This window comes from Molossus molossus, unplaced genomic scaffold, assembly GCF_014108415.1.
Source record: "Molossus molossus isolate mMolMol1 unplaced genomic scaffold, mMolMol1.p scaffold_m16_p_4, whole genome shotgun sequence".
Classification (NCBI taxonomy): Eukaryota; Metazoa; Chordata; class Mammalia; order Chiroptera; family Molossidae; genus Molossus; species Molossus molossus.
In genome coordinates, this window is record NW_023425377.1 from 53,939,086 (window position 1) to 53,959,381 (window position 20,296).

At 41.8% G+C, this 20,296-nt stretch overlaps 1 protein-coding gene and 1 pseudogene across 1 annotated transcript in view; both read right to left on the reverse strand.

The window, feature by feature from the left end:
- The window catches only part of SNAP47 (synaptosome associated protein 47), a 66,894-nt gene extending 51,660 nt beyond the window's left edge, over positions 1–15,234 (reverse strand). The window contains 4 exon segments of the mRNA XM_036282170.1: positions 13,228–13,280; positions 14,293–14,342; positions 14,344–14,429; positions 14,432–15,234. Of these exon segments, the coding sequence (XP_036138063.1) occupies positions 13,228–13,280; positions 14,293–14,342; positions 14,344–14,429; positions 14,432–14,792 (550 nt within the window). The 5' untranslated portion in view covers positions 14,793–15,234.
- A 29-nt stretch (positions 15,235–15,263) lies between these two features.
- Positions 15,264–15,370, reverse strand: LOC118616737 (annotated as a pseudogene).
- Positions 15,371–20,296: the final 4,926 nt, after the last annotated feature.

The following is a 20,296-nucleotide window of genomic DNA, read 5'->3' on the forward strand; positions in this document are numbered from 1 at the left end:
TTTGCTTAAGTGTCTTAGGAGAGCACATTCCTGTTTCCAGTCACCACCAGATGTGCAAACACACTGGCCAACCACAGAAGAACGAAATAAATATCAGGAACAGGTTGACCAGCTGAGTCAAACTGCACGTCCCCAGAAAAAAACCGTGCTACTCCCCTCAGCTCAACTCCCACTTCCCCTTTACCATACATAATTAGCTGGCATGACAAGAGCTGTTAAGATGAACTTTGGACAAGAGTCCTCCATATTTTCAAGTTGCCAATACTCGAATAAACCACATTCCTTCTCACCAGCCTTGTCTCATAAATTTGGCTTTCTCTGAGGTAGGCATCAAACTTGGGTTTGGTTTCACTCTTACAACGTCATGATACAGAGTCAAAAATCTACATTAAAAATTATCAAAGAGCCCTGGCTGGTTTTGCTCAGTGGTTAGAGCATCAGCCTGTGGACCGAAGGGTCACAGGTTTGAGTCCCAGTCAAGGGCGCATAACTGGGTTGCAGGTTTGATCACCAGCCCCAGTCAGGGTTGTGTGGGGAGGCAACCAATTGATGTGTCTCTCTCACATCAATATTTCTCTCTCTCTCTCTCTCTCTCTTTCCCCCACCCCTCTTCCTACCAGTCTATCTAAAAATCAATGGGAAGCCCAGCTAGTGTGGCTCAGTGGTTGAGCGTCGACCCATGCACCTAGGTCACTGGTTTGATTCTGGGTCAGGGCACATGCCCAGGTGTGGGCCAAATCCCCAGTAGGGGGCATGCAGGAGGCCATCAATGGATGTTCTCTCTCATCGACATTTCTATCTTTCTCTCCCTCTTCCTTTCTCTCTCTCAAATATCAATAAAGAAAACAATTTTTTTTGAAAAAATAAAAATCAATGGAAAAATATCCTTGGGTGAAGATTAAAAATGAAAAAAATCAAAGATGGAAAGAGGCTTTGCTTGGGGTGATGGGCACACGATGCAGTGAGTTGTACATTTAAAACTTGTATGATTTTGCGAATCAATGTCACCCCAATGAATTCAATTAAAAAATTAGGGAAGACAGAAAGAAAGAAAAAGAAAAGTGTTTTCATTTGGGGAAACTGGGAGAAAGGTGTTGAAGCAGAGCCTGCATCCTTCCATAACTCCAATGGTTTTAACTCTGGACTGAGGAGGCAATTCATACACGTTTAGCCATGTCTGATGTCATTCTTTGTAAAACAAAAATGGTAAAATGTTGGTTAAGCTTCTTAGACTAGTGTCAGGATGAAACCAAAGAGGAGAAAATGCATTGGTAAAGTTGGTTCCTACATGGATGTCCTAAAATAAATTTCTACACACACACACACACACACACACACACACACCAAAGAATGTGAAAATATACTACACGTAGACAAAAAGCACATGAAAAGATGCTCATTATCATTAGAAAAATGAACAGTACCATGATAAGGTACCACTTCTCACCCACGAGGATAATAAAAAAAAAATAGGCGTAACAAGTGTTGGTGAAAATATGGAAAAACTGGAGCCCTTATACACTACTGGCAAGGATATAAAATGGTGCAGCCATTTGGAAAACAGTTTGTCAGTTTCTCAAAATGTTAGAGAGAGACCCAGTAATTTCCCTTCCAAGGAAAATGAAACATATGCCATACAAATATTGTTCAGTGTCTTAAAAGCACTGATCATAATAGACACAAAGTAGAAACAGCCCAGAGTGCATCAGACCTGGTCAATGGATAAACAAACTATGATACAATTGAATATTACCCAGAAGTAAAAAGTAACAAAGTAGTTTTTATATACCCTATGGCAGGGATAATCTCAAAAATAAGATGCTAGGTGAAGGAAGCCTGGCATATATTAAATCTCAAAGAAGGATAATATACATAAAGAGTAAATCATTGGTGACCAGGGCTGAGAGACAGTGGATGAATGGTGACCTGGTGCTAGTACCAAAATGATTACGGCTAATGGGCTGAAAAAAGCTTTTGGGGTCATGGCACTGTTCTAAAATTGGAATGCAGTTGTAACAGGGAATAAAAGCTTTATAATGCTCTAACCATAAAACAGAATTAGAATAAAATGTACTAACAAACTGATAAAAAAAAAAAAAAAAAACTCACATACTGACAGTTTCCTTATAAGAATATTTCAAGTTATCAGCAGTTCCAGTTCCTGCTTATAAAAGAAATGGCCTTGACCATGCATATCACCCAACTGCAGGAATTTGGCTGTCACTGAACAGTTTCAGTATGCTAATATTAAAAACTGCTATCAGGACCATCAAGGACACTGCTTGCACATCCACCGCCTCTCCTCCTGATCACTTAGTCCTGCTTTCCCTCTCCCTCTTTATAAAAACCCCTGCCTGCACTGAGATGGAAGATAGGCTTTGGGATGAGAATCTCCCTTCTTCTCAGGTGACCAGCACTCTTAAATAAACCTCTTTCCTTTTTTACCAGCATCTGTCTCATGAGTTTGGCATTCATAGTGGTAGGCAGTTGACCTTAAATTTGGTTTCATAGTGACGTTTGTGTAACTGTAAATTTGCTAAAAACCAAAAGCACATTGAATTGCTCACATAAAATAAGTGAATTCTGTGGTATGTAAATTAAACAGCTTCAAAAAGTTAGCTACTGTTTGGCTCAATTGTGAGGTACCAAATTATCATCCAGGAGTGCCAGTAAAATATAGTAAAGCCTTGATATAATGGACTAATTTGGGGAAGGGGGTATCTGTTAAAGCCCAAAGTCCGTTTTATAATAAAGTAGGTTTCCCAAATGCATATATTAAAAAACTGACAAATCAGTTTACCTGTTTTTACTTATGTAGACATCTATGTGTAATTAAAATGAGGTATGTATGAAAAGTTTAATTTCACAGAAAAGTTATATATATATATATATATATTACAGTAATTTTAAGTTTATACTGAATAAGTCTAGTAAATGTGTGCATTCACCAGTCACCGCAAATAAGCAAATGCACACAACTGGGGCGTGGCTTAGCGCACATTGGAACATAGGCCAGTAAACGTTAAAACTGCTACAGAAAACCATGCCTCGGACAGTAGAATCAATTACCAAGCACAATGCGGTGTGTTCACGTGCCAATCATTTGCTAAACATTGTTTATAAGTGGTGATTTTTGGATTTAAATATGTAGACTATAGTTATAAATATTAACATTTAGCCCTGGCCAGTTTGGCTCAGCGGTTAGAGCGTCAGCCTGCAGTCTGGAGAGACCTGGGTTCGGTTTCCGCTAAGGGCATGTACCTCGATTACAGTTTGTCCCTGGCCCTGGTTGGCTCATGTGGGTGGTGACCACTCGATGTGCCCCTTTCACGTTGATGTTTCTCTCTCTCTCTCTCTCTCTCTCCCTCCCTCCCTCCCTCCCTCCCTCCCACTCTATCTGAACAAAATATCAAAGAATGTCCTCGGGTGAGGATGAAAAAAAAATACATTAACATTTATGTTGGCGAAATTACTACAGTGTTTTTTCCAACACATGGCCTATTCACTAAAATGTGTTAAAAATAATGAATTAATAACAAAAATAACCTATTAATTTAATTATAAGCAAATCTTGGTTTAAAGCATTTTAAATATAATAGGGTGTTAATTTTCACATATGATATACTGATTAGCAATTTGGTCTATTAAATCCAGGTTTGCAAAATCAAGGATTTACTGTGCAGGTATTTTCCAATGTACAATGACAGAGATAATACTACTCACTCATAGACTCCAATGACAACACAACCAGAATCACTTCAGCAAGGAGATTCCATCAAACTCCTGAGGTCACACTGGGTTACCAACTTGTCTTCATTTCATTTTAAAGAGGTATGTAACAGTTACTGAACTCAAAGTGTTTGTAGCTTGGTGTGCTCTATTCAAGAACTAGACTTGGTTGTGGCAAAGTAGTTTTATTTACTTGCAGCAAGTAAAGGAGATAGAGGATTCATACCCAAAGCTCTGTCACCCTGGAGAGAGGCTTAGCCATTATTTATATACACTAATCAGTCAATTATATGTTGATGTTGATTTCTTTGCAGTTGGCTACACTTACCCTGTTGGATTCTTGTTAGGCCCATTCCTGTTTACAGCTGTGTCTGCAAAATACTGTGCTACATTTTAACATTTAGCAAGAATAGCATTTAGTAAGAATCACCCAAACCTTGAGACACTTGACCTATCTAACACCTCCAAAAAATAGAAATCATATAATCCCAGAATTTTATTACATGTAAATAAATTTTGTTTAATAAAAAAAAAAAAAAAAAAAAAAAAAAAAATCACCCCATGGTCCCTATTTTACCATAGAGTGTGAGAAAGTAGTAAAGAGTTTGCTGCAGTTGTTGTGGCTGGTGAATGGGCATCAGAGAACCAGGGCTGTTAGTTCCCTCCCCAGAGGCAGCTGTCAATCCTTTGGAAGTTGACTGCACCATCTGACCTCAATGATGAGACTTTCTCCGGTTACTCTGGCCTTTCCTGTAATGTGGGCTTTGCCTGGAATTCATTAGCAGAACATTCCCCTAACACAGTTATATTTCTGAGCTGTCCAGGAATCTGTATTATAGAATTTGAGGTTCAATAGTAAAACTGAATCCAAGTTTCAACTGCCTGCTGCTACAAAGCCAAACTTGTGAGACAGATGCTCATAAAAAGAGGTTTATTCAAGTGCTGGCTACCTGAGGAGGACTCTCGTCCCAAAGCCCATCGTAGCATCTCAGTGTAAGCCGGGGTTTTTATAGCGAGGGAGAGGGAAAGCAAAACAAAAAGATCAGGAGGAGGGGCTGTGGACATGCAGGCAATGTCCTTGCTGGTCCTGATATGCATCTTTAATGTCAGAATTGGTCAGTGCCAGCCAAATTCCTGCAGTTGGGTGATCTGCATCAAAAGTAGTGGTCAAGACCATGTCTATTACAAGCAGGAACTGGAATTGCTGATAACTTGAAATATTCTTATAAGGAAACTGTCAGTATGTGAGCTCCTTTTATTGTTGTAACCCAGGAGAATCAACCTCACTCAGACACAAAGTAATTTTGAATATTAGGAGCTTTATTACCTGCGCAGGGACTGCAACCAACCTACACAGAGGAGAACTGCAGCTCCGAGCTCAGGGGGAGGGTTGCTTATATAGGACAGGGGTTATTCAAGAGTTGAGCAGAGCAAGAAAGCTATGTGTACAGAAGCAGAGGCAATTAGCAATAAGCAGGAGGGAATGGAGGTGGGAGAGAGCTGAGATAAAAGGGAACTGGGTGAACTATGTCAGCATACATCTATCCTGCTATTTATTCTATTATCTAAGTTCTAAAAACTAACAAATTTGCTTAGAGGACACATTCATTTAGAGGAGTATCAGGCCAGCTGGTACCTCCTCAGGTTGCCTCTGAAAGCTACATAGTTGGCCTTTTGTTTATTTAATCAGGACAAAGTGATAAGAGCAGGTTATTACATTTATCGGTTTATTGGTACATTTTATTCTAACTCCATTTCAGAGAGTAATACTAAGTTGTTTTTTAATCCTCACCTGAGGATATTTTTCTATTTATTTTCAGATAGAGTGGCAGGGAGGGAGAGAAAGGTGGAAAGAGAGAGAAACATTGATGTGAGAGGGACACATCGACTGGTTGACTCCCACACAACCCTGACCAAGGCCGAGGAAGAACCGCAACCAAGGTATGTGCCCTTGACCAGAATCGAATGTGAGACTCATTGGTCCATGGGCCGATGCTCTAACTGCTGAGCCAAACCGGCCAGGGCCAGAGTAATACAAAGTTTTTATTCCCTGTTACAATCTCACAACATGTTCAAAGATGGAAAAGTTTAAGTTTCAAAAGGATAGTAATTGCAATGGATTGAAAACCATCACATATGTTAAAATCCATACATTTTCAAAGACAGTAAAATTCATCATTAAACATCTTTTGAGGATGACAGAAAATAAACCCATCACCTTGAAAAGCAGCAAGAACTTATGTCCAAGAATAAAATGGCACATGAAGGGCAGAGTCCATTCATAAGTCATCTAGGTAGTGACAGTAGGAAGATGGCAGGATAGGCAGCTGCAGGAATCTGTCCCTCTGGTAAAAGGACTGAACTATATTATTTTGTAATCCTGGGTCTAGCACAACATTTGCCATATCTAGAGGAGAATGTGATGGAGAGGCCAGTGTATATGTATCAGTTTCCCCTTTCAAGCATTAGCAGATCCTATCCCCCATCCCACACATCTGCAGCCAGCAGCTGTGGGGACAGTAGCAGGTGCTCCTAGTGCTGCCTGCTGGAGTCAGGATGGGCAATAAAATAAAGACCTTTCCTCCAAAAATAGGTGTTGTGGGTTCTGATGGCTGATTGCTGCTTTTGATGGTTGAAAGGCCAGCTGGCCACTGTTTAACCATGACCTGAAGCGGCTTCCTGGCCAGAAGGGAATTTGAAGAAATAGGACTATTATTTTTTGCCCTTTCAATGGGAACCATACTTTTAAAGAAATCTCTGTCAGTTCATTGACTGAATGCAGACAATGGAAGAGAAACTTCATTGACTACACATAAGGAGCTGACACTTTCTCTTTTGGTGAAAAAGTGCTCCAGCACCAAGGCTCATTCTTACATGGCTGAGTGTGGGTCAAAAGACTACATGCAGGGGACTCCCTTTCCTGACACAAACCAACCACAAGGTGCACTACTTGAAGTCTTTCCCACTGGGAGGATTTCCTGTCACCATGTCCTTCAGGTTGTTCAGAAGAGGAATTGTGGTGTTGCAATTCTCCACTTCTGGGTCATGTCTGAATATTGTGTGAGATCATCCTAAACTAGGCCATAGTTTTTCCCTCCTCAGTTAACTGACTGTAGGGCACTCCCATGTAGGAAATGTACCATAAGTGCAACTGGGAGAGAAAAGAGTGTAACATGGATGAGGGCCACTTCCCCATGCAATCTAACTTGTGTCTATAGGGCCTGCTTAAGCCATCTCTGGGACTCCATTTCCATTTGATGATGGCTTGGTGGGTCAGAGAACACTCATTTTATGATTGGGCAGCTTAGGTTGCATGGTAACTTGGTGGTCCATGGTTAAATGTTCAGTCAACTAAGAGCTATTTTTCAAAAGGAAAGTAGTTATCCACAAAGGATGGAGGGCTTTGCTCTCAAATCCTAAGGGCCCAGGCTGTGATTCCCTTTAGCGGTCTGCCAAATGATCCAAACAGCATCCCTGTCTGTCACTGACCTTGCAGTACCAGTGGCTCTGCCATATCACATGGCCCAAAGGTAGAGCAGCTTGCATGGCAGCTTGAAGCTGCTAGAGAGCATACTCTTGTCCTGCATCTACTCAAAACAAAACTAGCAGCTTTTTAAGTCATTTGGTAAATGGGCCAGAGTAACACACCCAAATGAGGAATATGTTGACTCTAAAATCCACACAGGCCACTAGGCATTGTGCCTCCTTTGGGTTGTATGGGGGGCTAGATGCAACCACTTACCCTTCACTTCAACGAGCCCCACACCACTGGACCCCTAGAAATTTCAGAGTGGGAAGGCCCCTGAATTTTGTCAGATTTACTTCCCACTCTGACATGCAAATATCTTGCCAATAAGTCTAGAGCAGTTGCCACTTCATATTCTCTATGTCCAATCAGCAGAATGTCATCAATGTCATGGACCAGTGTGCTATCTTGTGGAAGGGAATGGTGATCAAGAGCCCTATGAACTAAATGATGACACTGGGCTGGAGAGCTGACATACCCTTGGGATATAGGACAATGAAGGTGTATTGCTGGCCTTGCCAGCTGAAAGCAAATTGCCTCTAGGGTCTTTACTAACAGTGATGGATCAATTGCTGCATAGCAGGTTCCAGGGGATGTTGATTTGCTCAAGCAATGAAACCACTTCTGGAATAGCAATTAGAGTCACCACCAGGTTAAGTTGAAGATGATCCACTGTCCTTTTCCAGATCCATCTTTTTTTCCTGCACAAATAAGTGAACTGAATAGAGATGGGGTAGGATTCTCAGCCCCTGTATCCTTCAAGTACTGGATGGTGGCTCTAGTCTCTTCAATCCCTCTAAGAATATGGTATTGCTTCTGGTTTGCTATTTTACTAGATACAGACAGTTCTAGTAGAGCTCCTGCTTGCCCTTTCCTACCAGAATAACCATCCTTCTACAGGGAACCATTGTGGGATTCTGTGAGTTGCTGAGTATGTCTGCTGCAATTATGCATTCCAGGACTGGGGAAATAACCACAGGATAGACTTGGGGGACCCACTGTGAGATGGACCTGAGCCAAAAGTCCATCAGTCATTTAACCTCCATAAGCCTCTAGTATGACTAGGGAGCCTCAGTGATGATTTAGGTCCCCTAGAATCAGTGTCAGTTCAGAGCCAGTGTCCAGTATCCCTGAAAAATCTATTTCCTTCTCCTCAACGTAGAGCCAGAGGTCCCTCTGGGAGAAAGATTTAACAGTATCAGTTTTTGGTAGCACACTGGGGTCTTTCTATAAGGGGCCCCAGCCTCCCTGTCATTCAAGAGGTTCTGAGTCTGTAAAATGGTTTAAGTCTGGGAATCAATTGGGGGCCATGACTGTTGTTTTAATTCAATTGAGATGTGTGCTCACTTGACATGAATTCTGCATACACAGATCAAGAATGGAGAGACGGCCATCTATTTCTGTTCTGGGGCACATGACCAACTAGTCAATGGCATAGGACTCAGAGTCAGACTGCTGGCTGCTTAACTCTACTGTATATTATGGTAACCATCCCCACTTGCCTTTGGTGACTGAGTGCTGCCACTTGGCCCCACCACCTGGGATACAGCTGTCCCCACTGAATTTAAGGATCCCAGCTCAGTGGTAGCAGTTCCCACTAATTTCTAGCCTACCCAGAAGAGCAACTACATAACTCTTTAAGAATGGCGGAGCTGCCCTCACAGTGTGTCCTCTGGAGCCTGCCACATGGGTGAACAGGTCTCAAATGTAAGTCTACTCTACCTCTCCAATCACCCTCAGCCCTGGATCCTTCCTCTGGAGTAACCAAGGCAGTCCTGACATCTCACACTTCATCTAGTGTGTGCCACCTTTTAGCCTACTTCTCAGCCAACCAAGCAAACCCTTCCAGTTATAGCAATGGATCCAGAATCTCAGCTTAGTGGGCCCAGTTTAGTAATTCAGCCTGATCCAACTTTATGTTTCTTTCACAAAGGTGACCCACACCTTTGATATCTATTCCCTACATATTCTCCAGATTTCTGGGTAAACTGGAAAAAATCATGCAGTTCTTTTAGCATACCTACTTGTGGGTCATACTTTGTGCCTCATCTTTTTGAATCTGTTGGGACCCAAGTCTAGCAACACATCTAGAAACAGTGATAGGTGTGCATTCTAAGGATAGTCAGCAGTACATTGAAGGGCAATTGCCTCAGAGGAGGCCATTATAGAATTCTCTGGCAAAGCATGGATAATCTCAGATGGGGTAGGAGTGCTTCTACTAGCAGAGAAGACTCATCAGAATTTTGGATTTCAGTTTCCTGTCTCATCAGGATCTTCCCATATGTTCACTTTCAAATGTGAACATTTCTTCCCAATCAATGCCCTCAGTCTAACAGCAGACAACAAAGTAGGGATTTCAATTTACATTGCAACCAGCCATTCACAGGATGACAATCTAGATCTAGTTTTCAGGAATTTCAGTGTCACATTTACAGGAGCTGGTTTCTTTCAGGGAACATACAGAAATGTTCAGGCCATTTATGCAGCAACCTGAGCTCATTCTTCCCTTTCCCTACTTTGTTTGCTGGAGTTAGAAGCAGCAATCTAATCTCATCATGTGCATTAGGTTAAGATTACAAATGAATGTATTAGGTACTGAATACATTGCCTTTTTAAAGTCTTTGATTAGGAGTACCACATGGTGATATTTGTGTATCTTTATTGCCACATCATGCTATATAGTATCAGTGCCCCTACACCACTGGAAATAAGCAGTATTAGTGGCTTTAATTCTAATCAGATTAAAGATTCCAGAAACTGTTGAACCAAACTCACACTTTACTCTTAATACCAGAATCTGTACCAGTCAGGGTTCTCCACAGAAGAACCAGTAGGACACTGACACACACACAAGAAAGAGAGAGAGAGAGAAAGGGAAGGGGGGAGGGAGGGAGAGAGGGAGAGAAGGAGAGAGAGAGAGACAGACAGACAGACAGACAGACAGGAGAGAGGAAAAGAGAAGCAAGGGCAAAAATTAAATGCATTTCTTTTAAGAATAGGAACAAGACAGGGATGCCCACTTTCCCCACTCTTATTTAACATCGTGTTGGAAGTCTTAGCCACAGCAATCAGACATGAAGAAAAAAATAAAAGGGATCCAAATGGGAAAGGAGAAAGTGAAACTGTGTCATTTGCAGATGACATGACATTATACACAGAAAACCCTAAAGACTCCATTAAAAATCTCCTAGATTTGATAAACGAATTTGGCAAGGTAGCAGGATACAAAATTAACATCAAGAAATCGATGGCATTCTTATACACAAATAATGAACTCACAGAAAGAGAAACTAAAAAACAATCCCATTTACCACTGTGGCAAAAAAAAATTAAGATACCTAGGAATAAACTTAATTAAAGTAAAGGACTTATTTGCAGAAAACTACAGGACATTGAAAAAAGATATAGAGAAAGATATAAAAAAGTGGAAGCACTTATCTTGTTCATGGATTGAGATAATTAACATCATTAAAATTTCCATACTACCCAAAGCAATCTATAGATTCAATGCAATCCCCATCAAAATACCAACGACATATTTCACAGAACTAGAACAAATACTTCAAAAGTTCATATGGAACCAAAAACAATTTTGAATAGCCATAGCAATCTTGAAACAGAAGAACAAAGTAGAAGGGATCACAATCCCGGATATCAGGTTATACCACAAAGCCACTGTAATCAAAAGAACCTGGTATAGGCATCTAGATCAACGGAGAACAACAGAGAACCCAGAAATTGACGCAAGACAACATGCTCGATTAATATTTGACAAAGGTGGCAAGAGAATAGAGTGGAGTCAAGATAGCCTCTTCAATAAATGGTGTTGGGCCCTGGCTGGTTTGGCTCAGCGGTTAGAGCATTGGCCTGTGGTCCAGAGAGACCCGGGTTCGGTTCCCACTAAGGGCATGTACCTTGGTTTCAGTTTGTCCCTGGCCCTGGTTGGTAGCCACTCAATGTGTCTCTTTCACGTCAATGTTTCTCTCTCTCTCTGTCTCCCTCCCACTCTATCTGAATAAAAAAAATGGAAAAATGTCCTCGGGTGAGGATAAAAATAAATAAATAAATGGTGTTGGGAAAAATGAACAGCTACATGCAAAAAAGTAGACCACCAACTTACACCATACACAAGAATAAATTCAAAATGGATAAAAGACTTAAATGTGGCTCATGAATCCATAAAAATCCTAAAAGAAAATGTAGGTAACAAAATTTCAGACATCACACACAGCAGAATTTTCACTCATACAACGCCTAAGGCAAAAGAAACAAAAGAAAAATTAATAAATGGGACTACATCAAACTAAAAAGCTTCTGCACAGCAAAAAGAACAACCATCAAAATGGAAAGGGAAACCCACTGTATGGGAGAGCATAATTGCCAATGATACATCAGATAAGGGGTTAATTTCCAAAATATATAGAATACTCATACAACTCAACAGAAGGCAAACAATCCAATTAAAAAATGGGCAGACGACCTAAAAAGATACCTCTCCAAACAGGACATACAAATGGCCAGGAAACATGAAAAAATGCTCAGCGTCACTAATCATCAGAGAGATGCAAATTAAAATAAGAATGAGGTATCACCTCACAACTGCTAAATGGCATCTATCAACAAATCACCAAACAACAAGTGCTGGTGAGGGTGTGGAGAAGAGGGGAATCTAGTACACTGCTGATGGGAATGCAGACACTATGGAAAACACTATGGTGCTACCTCAAAAAGATAAAAATTGAACTGCCATTTGACCCAGTGATCTCATTTCTAGAAATATACCCTAAGAAGCCTGAAACACCAATCAGAAAGAATATATGTACCCCTATGTTCATAGCAGCACTATTTACAATAGTTAAGATCTAGAAACAGCCCAAGTGTCCATCAATAGATGTGTATAAAAAAGCAGTGATATATATACACTATAAAATACTATACAGCTGTAGGAAATAAAGATCTCTTATCCTTTGAGATGACATGGAGGGACCTAGAGAGTAGTATTATGCTAAGGGAAATAAGCCAATCAGATAAAGACAAATATCACATGATCTCACTTATTTGTCGAATATAATGAACAAAAAAAGCTGATGAACAAAACCAACCAATACATAGTAGTAGGGTATAGACTGACAAACCTCAGAAGAGGGGGATGGAGGGGTGGGAAGAGATAAACCAAAGAACTTATATGCATGTATGTGTAACCAATGGACATAGATAACAATGTTGGGGCGGGTGGGGGATCGGGTTTGGGAGGAGGGTGTCAATGGTGGAAAAAGAAGAAACATCTGTAACAAAAATAAATAAAAAAATAATAATAAAAAGAGAAAAAGAAAGAAAAATTGTGGGGAAGAAATTATCAAACAAATAATATGAGAAATATCCCCAGATGTGATGGAGAAATGAGAAGGCTCACTGAGTACTGGACACTACTGTCCTGTAGTAGCATAGTCCTCCAGGAGCTGTCAGGTGCTCTGTAAAACAAAATGGCCCTACATGTGCCCATCCCATTTAGGTTTCCTATTTTCATTGTCTCCATAGTTTTCCTAGAGTGCTATTTTGAATATATAAAGCATCTACAAATGGCATCCGGCTATATCCTCAAGAGGAAAACTGACAAAGTTCTAGTGACCTTCATCTCATCCTCCACAAGCACCCTTCCTGAGAGTAAGATCTGGGGCTTTCTGTCCCCTGCAACTGCAGCAATTAGCCCTTCACAAGTAAGTACTTAGGAAACAGTAGCAGGTGGTGAGTATATGTGAGTTCCCTCAGGGGCATGGGTTCCCACCTATGCTACCCATACAGACCTCATCCAAGAGATGTGGACTATGCTCAGGGCTCATAACCAAGAGGCTGACTCCCAGAAGCCCTCTAAGTTGTGGGGAGAGGCTATTCCTACTAAACTCTAAGATCCCTGGAGGACTTTTCATGACTTAGGGTCAGGCCAGTGCTTCTCAAAGTATGGTCAAAATCACTCCCTAATAGCACCATGTCACTATCTGGCTTTGCTGCTCTGATGGCATCCAGACTGTACACAGAGATTTCCAAAGGTCAGCATAGCACTCACAGCAGGCATGGGAACACAATATTTTTGACTAAGCCTCACTTTACAGAGGTGCAAAGTCTCAAATAGTACCACTCTTCACTGAACAGGTTTTGCTTTATAAAGTTTTTAAAAAATTTTTTAATGTTACTTATGTTACTAAATCATGAATTTATTATTGTACTCTTTATTTTTTTTCTTTATTGACTTTAGAGAGAGAGAGGAAGGGAGAGTGAGAGACAGACAGAAATATTGATGAGAGAGAACATCAATTAGCCGCCTCTTGCATGCTCCCCCCACTGGAGATTTGGCCCACAACCTGGGCAAGTGCCCTGACTGGGAATTGAACTGGTGACCCCTTGGTGCATGCATCGACACTCAACCAGTGAGCCACACCGGCTGGGCTATTACTGCACTCTTTAAATGAATAAATAACTTTTTAATTTTTCAGTTTTAAAAAAACATGGTCAATATAACATAACCCACAGAAACAAAAGCTCTTTGGGGGTCTCAAAAGAGAATAGAAGGGCCCCAAGACTCAAGGTTTGAGTGGCTGGTCCAGCAGCTCAGGTGGTAGCTTCTGGAGCCAAATGCTTACACTGAAACCTGGCTGCTCCACAACTATGTAAAAAAAATAAATAAACTACTAAAAAAAAATAAATTATGCTAGCAAACTTAGTGTGTGAGATCTTGAACAAATTCTCTGGCCTCTCAGCCTCAGTTTCCCCATCAGCAAAATGAAGTCAACAACAAACAACATGTTCTTGGCTTGTCTAGTGATTGAATGAGGTGATCCTCATTGAACACTTACGCTAAACCTGACAGTTGTGAGCTTTCAATAAACACTGGCCCCTGTCTGTATACTCAGAGCAGCCAACCCAGAATAACTGTCCACAACAGGTATAACCCATGTTTTCTGAATGTGTATTAAATATGGGATATGGAAGGTACCCCAGCCACCTGAAGAGCAGCTTAGGGCTGTAGTACTTTTTTCTACCTGTCAGCCACGTCAGATTCCATATTGTCCAGGCTGCTCACTATGCTGTCTGTCTAGCTGCTCATCCTGGCAGTGCAGGACTCTGACTGTATCGTCCAGATCCTTTTGGGAATAGGCCATCAGACTAGTGAGCTCCTGCCCTTGGTCATGGGGGGTGGGGTGGGAAGAATGATGCCCCCACAGCAGCACTCAACTAAAACTTCTCTCCAGAAGTGCTTGATGACATCGAAAATGACATTCCAACTAGGTTGCAAGGAACTGAACCAGTGTTTGACATGGTCTTTTTCCAGGATGGTGACAGAACTGAAGATAAAATGAGAAGCCTCTTTCTTGATCTCAATTATACCAGCAAGGGGAAAATTGATGAGAAAGTCTCCAGTTTTATCAGTCATACATTTTAGTGAGAGTGAAGTTAACCAAAGTTTCCCAGGAACCCATTGCTTCTCAAGTTCTAAATAGTAGGAGAATGGCAAGGTGTGGACGCAGCTGTCTCTGCTCATCTGTTCCTGAGTCAGTCCATACCACAGCCAAGCCACTCTGCTCTGAAGAAAAAGGGACAAATTAGTGGGTGTGTGAGGCTAAAATGTGTCATTACACTTGGTAGAGTCACTAGAACATCAACAGCAAGGGAATGGTCTGGATTCAGAATAAAACCAAGACACTGGCACATAGCAGGGTCCTTGCCTCACAAGAGCTCTCATTCTACATGAAACAGACAGGACAAAGTCTTTGTTCTAGTTAGGAGAGAGAATATGGCCACGTCTCAGAGTTGTGCTCTTCCCAAAGCCCCAGGGTACTCAGGCTCTATGCCCGCCAGAGCATCCACACTAGGATCAGGGTCCACAGTAGGACATGACTAAAGGAAGAAAACTGCTGGAAACCACCATGCCAAGATCCTTCACTCATATGAACACCATTTCAGCCGTGATAACCCTTATCACTACAAATTTTTTACAAGTTTCTAAACTAACAAAGAGTCTCCATTTTAAGTTTTTATAAACCTAATTTCACAGAGAAAATATTAACCAGATAAGAACAGATACTACACTTGATCTTAGCCTAAAGGGCGAGAAGCGATCACAGAGAAAATATTCCTACAAACTTTCCCTCTCTTGTAATCCCAAATAATTTTTTTAGAGTTCAACATAATTATGGAGTTATACATATATACTTATATATAGTTTTATACAGTCTTATCTATAATTAGCACTTACCAATGCAGTTTGAAAAGTCACGAAAGATTTGAAACAACTCTTATAGAACATTTAGCCCAACCTGTCATACAGATGAAGAATACAAGGCCATGAAAGGATGAGGACCTTGTACAGGGTTAAACCACAAGGTCATGACATTGACATGGCTAGAACTAGGTTTGCTAAGGCTCTTCCAAGTAGAGGCTCACCTGCAATATGAACTATATTCCACTTCTCTCTCCCTCTTTCTCTGTCTCACACACTCTCCAATAATGATGTAACTTCACTTATAAAAATGAGGATAGAATTTCTGGTCAAGATGGTGGCGTAGGTAAACGCGGTATCGTGTCTTCTCACACCACCTCAAAGTTACAACTAAACTACAGAACAACCATCATTCAGAGCTGCCTGAAATCAAGATGAATGGAAGTCCTACAACTATGGAATTAAAGAAGCAGCCACATCCAGACTGGTAGGAGGGGCGGAGGCAGATGGGCTGGTCCCACACCCACGTGTGATACCTTGGCTGGGATGGTCCTCTCTGAGAACTGAGGGGTCCCCGTCCCACACCAGGTGCCCCGCTCAGGGTTCCAGTGCCAGGAAGAGAATCCCCATAACTTCTGGCTGGAAAAACCTGCGGGAACTGAGGCTCAGGGAGGCTGAGGCAGCTAGAGCCCCAGGCAGCTCATTAAAGGGCCTGCGCACAGACTTATCGAACTCACTCCCTCTAAGCTTGGAGGAGAGGCAGCTCGAGGGGCGCCAGAGACATACAGGGAAGAACTGAGCTGTTTGGCATTGGAGCGAGGGCTGGACAGAAGGCTTTCTCCAGGACAAACGTGCTGTCAGAGGCCTTTGTTCCTTTGGTGAGCCTTTCTCAGGAGCGGCAGACAGCTGCCATTATCTGGGACTCCAGCAACCTGGCTCCTACTGTTTGCCCGGCCCTGGTGATTCCCTGAGGCCCTGCCCCACCCATCTTTCAGGCCCACCCAAGCTGTTGCCACTTGCTTTACCATAGGATTGGCCTGTCTTGGATCCTGCTTTAGGTTTTCCTAAATTCTTTCAAACAAGCAGCATCTGGTCTCAGCTAGCCCCATACTTCTCGTTAAGTAATAGATAGAAACAAACGCAGGGAGGCAGCCAAAGTGAGGAGACAGAGAAACAGGTCCCAAATGAAAGTACAGAAAAACTCTCCAGGAAAAGAACTAAGCGAAATGGAGATAAGCAACCTAACAGACGCTAAGTTCAAAATACTACTTATAAGGATGCTCAATGAACTTAGTGAGAACCTCAGGGAACTTAGTGAGGGCCTCAAGAGCATAAAGAAGGACCAGTCAGAAATAAAGGATGCAGTCAGAAATAGAGGAGGTACTAACTGAAATAAAGAATAATTTACAGAGATTCAATAGTGGAGTAGGTAAAGTCAAGAAGCAAACCATCTATTTAGAATATAAGGAAGCAAAAAACGCCCAATCAGAACAGCAAAAAAAAAAAAAAAGAATCCAAAAAAATGAGGATAGTGTAAGGAGCCTCTGGGACAACTTCAAGCATGCCAACATTCGCATCTTGGGGGTGCCAGAAGGAGGAGAGAGAGAACAAAAAATTGAAAACCTATATGAAACAATAATGGCAGAAAACTTCCCTAACTTGGTGAAGGAAGCAGACATACAAGTCCAGGAAGCACAGAGAGTCCCAAACAAGATGAACCCTAAGAGGCCCACACCAAGACACATCATCATCAAAATGCAAAAGTTCAAGACAAAGAGAGAATCTTAAAAGCAGCAAGAGAAAGGTAGCTACAAGGGAGTACCCATAAGGCTGTCAGCCGAGTTCTCAAAAGAAACTTTGCAGGCTAGAAGGGAGTGGCAAGAAATATTCAGACTGATGAAAAGCAAGAACCTACAACCCAGACTACTCTATCCTGCAAAGCTGTCATTTAGAATCGATGGCCATATAAAGAGTTTCCCAGACAAAAAAAAAGTTAAAGGAGTTCGTCACCACCAAACCATTGTTACATGAAATGTTGAAAGGTCTTTTTGAAGAAAAAGATAAAATATATGAACGAACAAAATGGCAATGAATACCTATCTACTGACAATGGAATCTACAAACAAAATGAACAGGCAGAACAGAAACATTCCCATAGATACAGAGAACATTTTATTGGTTGCCAGATGGGAGGGGGGTTAGGGGAATGGGTGAAAAAGGTGAAGGGATTAGGAAGTACAAATTGGTTGCTAGACTGACAAACCTCAAAGAGAAGGGAATTGGGGAGTTGGAAGAAATAAACCAAAGAACTTATATGCATAACCAATAGACACAGACAACAGTGTGAAAAAAGGCAGGAGAGGGGCAGGAGTGGGGAAAAGGGGGTCAATGGGGGAAAAATGAGAACCATCTGTAATGCATTCAAAAATAAAGATAAAAAAAGTAAAAATAAAAATAAAAATGAGGACAAATAACTAATATTATATCTTAAAACATTGAAAAGTGTGAGTTTTCGCAGTCTGGATTGAGGCCACAGGGATTCTCTGCATTCGGTCAACAAGTTTTATCCACCATGCCACACTGGGCTGCAAAGACAAAAGAAATCACACTGACATATTCCCAGGATCCTGCAGCTTTGAACCCAGTGGAAGTCTACAGATTTCCTCACTGAGCTACACTCTGAAGACCCAGACTCGAGCGGGAAAAATGGCGGCGGAGTGAACGGAGCTACACAGACCGTCTCCCAGAACCAAACTGGAATTACAACTATAACACAGACAAATCGACGGAAAAAACCAACAGAAAAGCAGCTTGCGAGGACCATACAACGCAGGACACTGACTCCATCCCGGTAGGATTGCGAAGGCGCGAGACGGGGCTGGGAGCGCACGGTCGGCAGCTCGGCAGAGGCCTCAGCTGTAAGCGGCGCCCGCGGGTTACACTCCCAGGCGGCCCCACAGCGCAGCCGGGACAGAGGCTGAAACAGCCACAGCCACTCACCTTGGGCTCCGGCGGAGGGAGGGCAGACTGGACTGGAACTGTGTCTGGACACTCGGGGTTTGGAGGGCGCTCAGAGCTTTGGCTGAGTGCAGCCACTCAGGACGGTGGCCACATTGCTCCTTCCCAGGGCTCTGAGAGAGGCAGCAGCCCCTCCCTCGGAGATCCAACCCCACCCTGTGGGCCATTGTAGTGCTAATTGAGGCTCACTAACAACCAGCATCTGCCCCACCCTCGTGAAAGCCCCTTGGCTGAGCACCAGAGGGAGTTTTTCAAGCAACTGACAACCCAAAACTCCTCAAGTAACCTAGACTGCTAGCCTCCAGGCAAAAAGCTAGAGGATAACAGTACGTTTCCTGGGCTGGCAACTTTAACCAGGAAAGTAAGACTTGACAGTGGTGTTCAACGCGGGTCCTCCCTCGCTCATCTAAACACAGGAGAGGGAGCCACAAACAGCAGAACACCAACACCCACAGGGAGAACTTGACAGGCTCCAAAGCCCACAGTGATAGCTAAAATGGTGAAACACAGAAACAGAAGCCAAATGAAAGAGCAAGACACCTCCACCGAAGATGAGATCAATGTGGAGCAATTAGGCATGTTAACAGAGCTAGAATTCAGAGCCATGATCTTGAGGAAGCTGAACAGCATGAGTAAAGACATAGAGACACTGAAAATAAGCCAAATGGAAATTAAAAACCAACAAGAAGAGATAAAAAATGACATATCCGAAATGAAAAACGCATTGGAAGGTTTAAAAAGCAGAGTAGGGGAAGCTGAGGACCGGATCAGTGAATTAGAAGACAGGGTAGAAAAAATCAACCAATCAGAAAAACAAAAGGAAAAAACTATTTAAAAACAGGAAGACAGCTTAAGAGAACTATGGGACAACTGGAAACGTAATAATATTCGTATCATAGGAGTCCCCGAAGAAGAAGAAAAGGAGCAAGGGATAGAGAATATATTCAAAAAAATAGTGAGAGAAAACTTCCCTAATTTGGTGAAGGAAGAAGGCATTCAAGTTCAAGAAGCACAGAGAGTCCCAAGTAAGAAGAACCCAAACAGGCCCACACCAAGACACATAGTAATTAAAATGCCACAAATTAAAGACAAAGAGAGAATCCTAAAAGCAGCAAGAGATAAGCAACAGGTTACCTACAAAGGGAACCCCATAAGGCTTTCAGCTGACTTCTCACAAGAAACACTACAGGCCAGAAGAGAATGGCATGAAGTAATCAAAGTCATGAAAAACAAGAATCTGAATCCAAGACTACTCTACCCAGCAAGGCTATCATTCAAAATAGAAGATCAAATAAAGAGCTTCCCAGACAAAAAAAAGCTAAGGGAATACATTAGCACCAAACCAGCACTGCAAGAAATGTTAAAAGGACTGCTGTAAATAGCAGTAGAAATGGGAAGAAAAATGGAACCACACTAAACAAAAATGGCAATAAATAAGTACATATCAATAATCACCTTAAACGTAAATGGATTGAATGCTCCCATAAAGAGACACAGAGTAGCTGATTGGATAAGAAAGCATGACTCATCTATATGTTGTTTACAAGAGACCCACCTCTCAACAAAAGACTCACATAGGTTGAAAGTGAAGGGATGGAAAAAAATTTTCCAAGCAAATGGAAAGCAAAAAAAAGCGGGGGTAGCAATTCTCATATCTGATAAAATAGATTTCAAAATGAAGACCATAACTAGAGACAAAGACGGCCACTACATAATATTGAAAGGATCTATCCAACAGGAAGATATAACCTTGATAAACATATATGCACCCAATATAGGAGCACCAAAATATATTAAAAATCTTCTGG